Source organism: Sipha flava, unplaced genomic scaffold (genome assembly GCF_003268045.1).
Source record: "Sipha flava isolate LNK unplaced genomic scaffold, YSA_version1 42_pilon_pilon, whole genome shotgun sequence".
NCBI lineage: Eukaryota > Metazoa > Arthropoda > Insecta > Hemiptera > Aphididae > Sipha > Sipha flava.
The window spans coordinates 1,616,062-1,626,207 of record NW_020273159.1 but is presented as its reverse complement, the minus strand read 5'-3'; the positions used below and the strand labels follow the sequence as shown (position 1 = coordinate 1,626,207).

The 10,146-nt window shown below is 26.7% G+C and overlaps 1 protein-coding gene and 1 long non-coding RNA gene across 2 annotated transcripts in view; one reads left to right on the top strand and one right to left on the bottom strand.

The window, feature by feature from the left end:
• The window catches only part of LOC112689173, a 77,980-nt gene extending 72,256 nt beyond the window's left edge, over positions 1–5,724 (top strand). Inside the window, exons 4-5 of the mRNA XM_025562742.1 lie at positions 4,582–4,983; positions 5,575–5,724. Coding sequence (XP_025418527.1) covers positions 4,582–4,874 — 293 coding nt within the window. The 3' untranslated portion in view covers positions 4,875–4,983; positions 5,575–5,724. The remainder of the gene's footprint in view (positions 1–4,581; positions 4,984–5,574) is intronic.
• LOC112689174 lies at positions 4,845–8,295 on the bottom strand. The gene is made up of 3 exons (XR_003149103.1): positions 8,100–8,295; positions 7,970–8,033; positions 4,845–4,931 (listed from the first exon to the last, which is right to left on the bottom strand). It is a non-coding gene; the product is annotated as an uncharacterized LOC112689174 (long non-coding RNA).
• Between the last annotated feature and the right edge of the window lie 1,851 nt (positions 8,296–10,146).

Below are 10,146 nucleotides of genomic sequence, written 5' to 3'. Positions count from 1 at the left end.
ATACAAAAATATAATTAAAAATTATAATTTTATGCAAAATAAATTTCATAATATTATAGAATAGAAGCAGTTAAATTGTAGAAAATCTCATTAACTTAACTAATAAATAAATAATATAAATGTATTGTTCTTTTGTGTGTCCACTGTTGTAAAATTTTAATGAACAAATAAAACTTATACATAGCTCGAAATAATAATAACTCGAAAACATTTTATCACTTTAGAAAATAAAGATAAATGGATTCTGAATATCAGTATCTGCAACAAACTTCTAACATAACCACTTCAATATCCCATAATTCATACATGCATTATATACCCACATACTAAATTAACATTTACTCTTTTATATTAAATTTCAAATACTAATTTAGGTGCAGCATTTCCAATCAAAGATATTTTCATGAACCTAAACTACTCGAAGGTAGTTTACACCCGTCAGACAAAGTAAAATTAATGGGAAACAAATAAGTCATCCATTAATACCACCAGTCCTTTAAGTGACAACAATCAATTTCTGCTGTAAACCGAAAAAATTCTCGTTTTTGCTTAACAGATAATTCTGGGTCATTCGTTGTGCAACTTGTTTGACCATTATCAAAAAGTCGATTTTCACTTCAACCTTTTATTGAAATCGGTATAAATATTCAGTGAGTCCCTATGAGTGATATACCTTTTTTACTTTATCTACATATATACAAACACGAACAGAATTAAAAAATTATATGAGTACTTAAAATACAAATCATAAATGTACATTAATGACTTTAGTTAGATACCTACTTGAATTTATTTAATGTAGGTATATAAAAATTAAAATGGGCGTGCCGTAAACGGTAAAAAAATCCCCGGAAAAAAGTTCCCGTTAATTTTAACCTGGATAATTTACGAAATAACAATTATAAAAAAACGTAATAAAATGTCATTAAGATGTTATTTATTACAGCTATATTTAATTCAAATTCTGTACATTGATAATATCATTAATTTTAAAATATTCTAAAATCAATTATCAAGCTTATGTTTATATACTTGTATACATATGAAACAAAAATAAAAATTAATTACAAATGTTGTACTTATAAATAGGTAATTTTTACTAAGGAATAAATCTGGATAAAGCTATTAGAATATATTGAATTTCCTAGTTTTCTTTCAGTAATCACTTTCAAATATTTACTCCCGCGTACTCTAAAGCTTTTATTCACGACATTACAAGACAAGGTCGAAAATCAATAATTTTTGAGTCATATTAATGGATGGTCATATGAGCTATTAGAAACGAATGTTGATTTTTTGTTGGTAGAGAACAAATTAATAACATTGCCGAGAAATTCGTTATAAATATTGAATCAATCATTAAATCATATAGTCATTTCATATTAATTTAATAAGGCACATAGCTAAGATTACACAGTTAGGGTGGCCTTATTATCGTGAACGTTTATCTTAGTATAGTAGTCAACATTTACGTCCCCCTCCTTCTATTCTATAATACAAATTTAGGTTCTAAATGATGAGTCAATGAATAATGAAATTATTTTTTATTCAAATTTGAGATTATGAAGAAACTAATCTGAGTAAGTCTTCCTCTTTTCAATATAATATCATAGTAACAAAGTATAAAAGGTATTAAGACTCTACATTTAAATAAACAAATAAATTAGATAATTTCCAAAGTTTTATTATATAAACCTTTCTTTATATATATGTTATAGTAAAACTTCGTCAAAATTAATTTTTAAGTAGTTAATACTACTTTTCATAAATAAATTTCATCAAAACGGATATTGACTAGTTAAAACTAAAATTAACCATGATTTCAATTTCGGAATCACAGTTAAAAGCTAAAATTCGTCAAAACTAGGTTTAACAAGTACAAACTATGAAATTAACTGTAGAATTGAACAAGACTTCAATATTGATACTAATTTTAAAATACAATTTTTTAAGAAAATTCAATTTTTAATAAGTATAGTTTTTATTATTTTTTTTTTTTTGACAAGACAAAGTTATTGTAGCATTTAGAGTTACATCATTTTTTTCATACATAGGTAGAGATTTGTCCCGCATGACTTTTTGCAAATACACCCCGTAAAACTTTGTCCTAATACCGTTAAAGCTTTAGCTGCGATTGTGCGAAGAATAATATTATTGTCTGGAACTTGATCGGCAGCGAAAAACACTTCCGTGCAAAAACTAAATTTAGACCGAAAATAATTTTATTAATTACTGTCATTTTACTTATTTTATAATATTTAGTGGGAAATGGTGATGATGGACATACCTGCAAGAAAGTTTTCCGAAAATCCGTCTTTAGTTCCAATTCTGCAAAAATTAATTTCTGTTTCTTCTAACAACACTCCAATTAGATTACGAAGAACTGTTTTGATTTTATCAATATTTGGAATACGAATTATAACTTTAATACCAATATCAACTGTCGAATACTTTTTGTCCGATTAATTGTCATGCGAGTTGCCTGTTTTTCCAAATTTCCACAAGCTTTTTTTCGAACTTTACTTATACTTGGACATACTGAAAGAGACTAAAAATTCGTACCTGAAACATATTAAAAAAAACATTTTTACATAACGATGTATACCTATTGCTTCCTGGGCAATTTTATCTTCACGCCTGGTGTCTGTTAGTTTGTCAACATCATTCTCAACTTTAATGGTATCAATAACATAATCGAGCAGGTTTGATGATTTGAGTCCAACTATTGGGTCAACACCAAACATGACTTCATAAGGTGGCATATTTATTGTATTACTGTATATTTATATTAAATATATTGTATATATTTGTATAAATAAAAAAAAGTCGGGTTAGTTAAGCTATTTATAACTCAAGAATGGCTGGACCAATTGTAATGAAATGGAGTATAGAGATAGATTAGACCACGGAGAAAAATATAGGCTACTTTTTGTCGTGAAAAAAAGGAAAGAGAAGCATCAGTAACCTTGATAAGGCCCAAACGGGCAATTGTAGTTTTATGTTGTTATAACCACAGAAAAGACGTATATGAACCACACTTTAGTGTGCACCTAAAAAATAATGAACTTGTCTATTTTACTAAAAATAATATTCAAGAGTGACTATATTTTCCTCCAAAAACGACACTTACAGATTTCTGTACAAGAGATGAATTTGCAATAACAGAAAACACCGAATTATAGTCCATGTGTGTAATTTCGTCCAAATAATGTTATTGGATTATTTATTTCTCGATAAAAACTTCAGTCAACCAATCAAATCGGCTTAACACTTAGTCGATAATAAAAACGAAAAATATTGTATATCACAAGGTGCTTCACTGAAAAGAATCCATCCAAGTGTAACCCATGCAGCAAAAAACATAGCTTCATCAAAGGAAATTTCTTGCGACCCGTCATTGAAATACTTGATTTTTGTACTTTAATTAAATTTTTATTTTCTCTATTGATATATTATCCCAATAATTTATTGAACTTAATACATTTTATTACGTTAATTAAAAGGTATCTCTTATTCATGGATAAAAAAAATAAGCTATTCGGTTATTTGATTATTCGATTATTCGACTATATTAATATTTTTTAAAATAATCGCACAGTTCTAGTTGTGACTACATATCTATGAAATCAATTTGACATATACTATTGAATTTATTGTGTAAAATTGGTTTCAATGCGAGGTTTTTCTTTCCAGGCTTCTTCTTCTGGTACATTACGTATAGAGACAAAAAAAACTAGTTTTGACTAGTTAAAACTAGTTTTTACAAATCTAGAGATTTAACTGTAAAATATTTATTTCTTCTATTCGTATGTCACTGAACTTCTCCTAAACGGTTGGACTGATTTTTATTAAATGTTTTGTGTGCCATTAAGTTGATCCGAAAGAATAAGCTTTTCACTGATACGAAATAGGTTAAGAGATTTTTTTGAACAAAATAACGTTTGCCGATTCTGCTAGTAATATATATGTGAATAATGAATTAACGATTATAATATAATCGTATTATTATATAATATGATGAGCTCTGACAATCTGACCATAATGTTCGAATTGCGTCAGATGCGATAAATAACAAGCTGATATGTTCATATTATTTTGTATTCGTCATGTTAACATAGAACACAGGGTTCAAGATAATACTATTACAATAACAAATAACATAATAGAAATTTTAAAATAAGGTTTAACATTTTTACTCAATTATCTGAACCTCGGGTATTTCAACAATATAATGGCCTATAAATATTTCAAGTGGCCGGGCCACCCCAGGGCGTCCCTTAGCTATGTGTCTGCACTTAATCGTATATCCACCAAATCGATAGGTCCTGCGACTCAGTCAGTTCGCAAATTCATTCAATTCTGATGTTACCAATACTGCAAAATAAAACAAATCGTTGTATAATATATACATTTATAATTTATATACATATTCCCTTTTAGATTAATCTTTTCGGGGAAATTTTTGGAAAATAAAACCAATATAGTGTGGAACGTAATATTATAAAAAAGTTATTATAATATTATTATTATCACGTAAAGGATATAATATTATTACTAACATAGATTCACCGTTCGTTGCAGCTGGAAGCATATACATGAGTCACGGTTTCGGTGGTTATAGACCGCAGCAATGCGATCCGCGACTGCAACCGTTCCGATTTCTGGGGCCCACCGTCCGGTCAGCGGTGGCGCTCACATCGCTGTGGCTGGTCGCCTGTCTCCTGCACGCCTGTCTGCTGTATGTCTCGGCCCGGTCGCTGTTCCGAAACGGGCAGATCGCCGTGCTGGCCGCCATACTCATCTCGTTAACGTTGCTCACGCTGCTCGCCACCGCCGTTCTGGTGCATATCGACTGCAAGTACGACCCCGATTGACCCGGGCCTGAGGCCCACGCGCCTATGGCTTCAGTCAGCGTGATCGGGCCTAGCCATCTATCGACGGACAGAGCCACCAAAGTGGCGTGGGTCATATAATATATTGAATGTACGTATACTACTGCAAGCGCGTGTTACTCACTAGGATCAGGGCCAGCAATAAAGGATGGTGAAGGGAGGAGGTCGCATACCCCCCACATGAATGACCTATTTATATAGTCGGAAATCATCAACAAATTAAGTAATATTTTTGTTGTAGAATTTTGTTTTAAAAAGTAGTCGGCAAATTTGTATATTTACAACCCATCCTCTCCCGCCATCAATATTTGCTAACGACAACCCTGACTAAGATAACGTCCTTTCAACTTGAAAAAGTTCCCTTAGCTCTTAAACGAGTATGCGAAAACGATTTGCTATGCTCGTTACACCCGTCAGTGTTATCGTTCAAATAATATAAAAATAATGATGTTTCATACAAATTACTAACGTTTTTATAATTTGGTATTTTTTCAAAGATTGCATAAACGATCAAATTTAAAAATATCGTTAATTCTTTACTTTTTTTTCCAACAACATTACAACATTAAAAATACTCTCCGGAGATTGAAAAATATTTTACCGAAATTGATAAATAATATTCCTGATCAATTGTAATAACGATTGTTTTTACAATTATGTGTTTTTTTTGTTGTTTTTTTAGTACGCCTGTGATCACTTTGTTGGACAAATATTGAACGAGGGTCCCAAAGTTCTAACTATGGATCGAAAATTGAACGCAGATGACACTTTTAGAAAAAGTTTTTGTGAAATATAAAGATTATATTTCAGAAATTTTTGGAAAATTTTTTAAAAAAAGTGGTAATTGTTGTTTAAAACAGAATCAATATTGCTTATTGTTTTGAAATAAAAAAAGAATAATAAACATATAGAAACTTAAAACACTCCCCAATTATTTATTTAGAAAGTATAATTTACATATTGTACTATATAATTTTAAACATGTTAACCATTTATATTTTAATTATAGAATTATGAAACTTGTGAAAATTGGTTGACAATATTCTTGTTATTGTTTTCAGGATTAATTTAAAATATCATGAGTAAAAGATTTATACTTATCAAAAATATTAGTATACTCTAAAATAATAGTCAATTTTGTTACAAGGTTATTTGTAAATAGTTGTGTTGTATTTAAATTATTATAAAATTAAGATATTTTACTTGACATTTTAAAGGAATTACATAAGTAATAGAACAATACATATAATCTAAATTTAAAATATTTCAGTAATATAACCACCGAAAGTTTGTAAAACTAATCGAACTTTGTCGATGATAATAATAATAGTTATGTACTTTAGACCATTGAATTTCACCGTGATAGTAAAGCGAAAAGTGTGTCCAACACACATGTCACCATATAATTTGTACTTTTTTAGTTTTTTAGGGAAACGAAGTTTTCAGTAAATATATTTTGTGGCTGTAAAAAATCTAAAAAAGTTTTGTATAGCAATTCTACAAATTGAAAATTGAACGCATACATTACAGACTGTACTTATAACACTTTTTTTTTAAATTCAAATACAGTTTTTGCGTAATCATTTATGAAAATAACATTCCAATATTATGTGCAGAGAATAACGAAAAACAAATGTTTTATATTAAATAATTTACTTATTAAGTAGCTTTTTAACACAGCCAATAAAATTAATTAATTTTTTCTTGAAATCAAGTTTTTTTTTCCGTATAATATTTCTTATAAAATATTTGATAACAAAAAAGTTTATTTTTCTTAAGAGTTTTACGTTTAAAAATGTTTTATTCAAAACAATAATTTTAAAACTTTTTACGCTTTCCTACTTTTTGATTAATAGTATAATTCTGTAAATATTTGAGAACTTAATTTATTTATTGTTCAATATATAAATAATTTCTTAGAATGTAAAATAAATGTGATAAATAAAAGTTTTTAACACAATTTCATTGTTATGTAATAAATATAATTTACACATTGATTAATAGGACGTGTAAAAACTATTGATTAAGTTGAAAAGGAAACTTAAATAATATTTTTTCATGATCAATAAATCATTGTGTAATTAATACGTAACAAAATAATGTGCAGAAAAATATTAATTTAATTTTTGATTTTTATTTAAACCTTTGAGTCCCAGAAATATATAAATATAATATATTAAAAAATTATTTAGTCTAAGTACCTGGTAAATTAATAATTCATGAACGATAAAAATTTTATTCAATAATTTTAGTTTTTTTTTTTTTCATAAGAAGCCATTATTAAAACACACAGTATATTTTGTTTTTGTTTATGACAATTTATAATTTGTTAAAGAATTTTGATTCTCTGAATTCTTGAAACAGTATATACATTATACATTTAAATACACCAAAATATACATATTTTATAATTTTTGTATAACCATAACAAATAACCAACTTAATTAGTCATCACTACTATTGTATATATTCTATTACCATCATGTTAATACCGTTAAAAATTATGATTCTGTATATATCTGTAGATTTAAATAGCCCTCATGGGCTAAGAATGTCTTATTTTAATTAAATTAAAAAAATAATTTTTCAATGATAGTTAAAAGTATGGCTAGATAGCGATAGCTAATTATTATTTTAATTTTTTAATATATATGTACATATATTTGATTGAAATAATTTTATCGTTTTTAAATCTATTTATTTAAAAGCAACAACTTTACAAAATTGACAGATTACTTCAGATATTTTAAAGTTCTATAAGAGTTTTTTTTTTAACAAACTAAAATAAAGAGAGACCTTTACAGGTCACTTATTGTTTTGAATAGACACTTAGACATTTTTTAAAATTAACCCCACAGCAAAGTTTTGAAAAACTGTAAGTACTCTACATCACTATCTTAAGTTATCTAGTTACAATTTCTTTTATACTTTTAAAGTCCTCAGAAAAATATATTTATATCTTTGAATCCTTCTGAAATAATATTTAAACATATTTTTATTTAAAAAAAATAAATTATATTAAAACTAAATACCTCTAATACGAATGTCTAAGTATCTACGTAGAATATGTTACTTACAAATGATACAAATTCATCACAGTTTTCTGTATTATAATATCATATTGAAAATTCATTTAACTACCTATTACAACAATTACAACACTTATAAAAAAAAATTCAAACAATCCAATCAGTAAATAAATATTACGCGTTATTTTCCGTAGTCAGATGATGAAAGTGCAAAAAACATTTTTAATTATATTTATATTCACAATGAGAAAAAAACTATGATAAATAGGCACAAAATTGCATGTTATTATTTGGATGTAGTTGATATTACTCAGAATTAAAAAAACAATAGTTATATCTCACACTTTTATAGTATCTTTAACTTAATAAAAAATAAAAATAAAACGCTATTAACATCACTTTTTATACTATAAAAGATAATGTTTGTTGAATTATGATGATTGTGTTATCTATAAAATAAACAAATGAATAACAATCACAGATAATAAATAACGTTCTACTACTTGAGCTTTCGTAATTTATTGTAACATACGATTTAATAAAAATAAGTTGAAAATCTTGGGACTTACTGAACAGCACGTATTCAACTAAATTAAATTGAAATTTACTATGTTTAAAGGTTAAAATTCTCATAATATGTTTAGTGTATACATATAGATTTACTCAAACGTATACTAGTTGAAATTTACTTACTTTTTCGGGTGAGTTAACTCTGCCTATATCCTTTAGATTTAAATGTATACAGATTTACTAGATGAAATTTACTCACTTTAAACAATAAATTGAATTCTTCTATAGATGTCATGTGTACTAAGCTGTATAAATTACCACGCTTTTTAGTGTACACTTTTTAGTTTACACGTGAAAACCGTATCTAAAGGAAAGATTTTGAGTTACAAGCCACGCTTATAAAAAGTTGACAACCAATAAAGCAGTATATGATTTTACTGCGTTTTATTTGTTCAGGATTTTAAAGGAAATTGGGTTCATCATAAATCAAGTCAAATCAAATCAATCAAACATTTTAAACCATTTAATAAGTAAAAAAACGTACATAAAAGTGTCTTATGTTTCAGTAATATTCATCATTATTTAAAAACTATGTCATGTATGCATGGAACCCCGTACGACCTTCGATAAATTGAAATCAATTTCTTGATTTAAACATCAAACCGTTATGACAGAAATCACATTATTGAAAATAGAAATCAAAATCTAATTAATCATATTAAAAGTCGGTAGTTGAACGCAATATACATGAATTATATTAGTGTTCGAATTAATATGATTTCGATTTATCCATATATGTACCATCCAAGATAATACGGTTTAGAAAATTAATGCAACAATGTTATTTTTAATTTCAGTTGATAAAACCACTGCAATTTCATATATCCAACAAATTAACCCTTTAAGTACTGAAATCAAGATGAATTGCTTACACATAATACTCGTAAATACTAGTTGTTTGATTACGGTTTACAAGTAATTAATACCTTGTCTTTGGACACAGTATCATTGGTCAAAAAAACTTCTGCTATATACATATAATCTATATTAAAATTTTCAAAGAAGATTTTATCAATCAGAAAATTAACATTTAATTTTAATGTAGTAAATAACTTATAATCCTCATATTATTTTATACATGTAAGCCTCAGCCTGCAAGCCAAATTAAAACTTAAGAAAAGATAACGTTTTAAGAAACCTGTAACAAAATGGCCGATTGATAGATGACTTAATATTAGAACATTGGTTCAAATTTTGTTCTTAATATATCATTTTTATTGGAAATAACTTTGGTGATTCCCATTGTAGCCCACTATCACCCAAAAGGATATTTCAAACATAAGACGGATCGAAAGTTGCTTTTAAAATTATATTAAAATATATATATATATAAGTAGATCTACTACTACTACTACTTAGAATTTATAGTAATCAATCGTTTTGTAAATAAAAAATAAAACGTATATTTTCTATGAAAAAATATATTCTCATAAAATTATAAATTTAATTACATTATTATTAAATAAAATTGAAGAATTAAAAGGAAAAATATCGTTTTTATAACAATTCTGTTTTATTTGTAAGAACAAGTAATTATATAAATATGATTAACGCAAAAATGAGTATTTACTATAATAAAAGGTATGTATATTATTTAAATTATATATATCATTGTATATTATACTTTATTCGTATAATATCACAAAATATTAAAA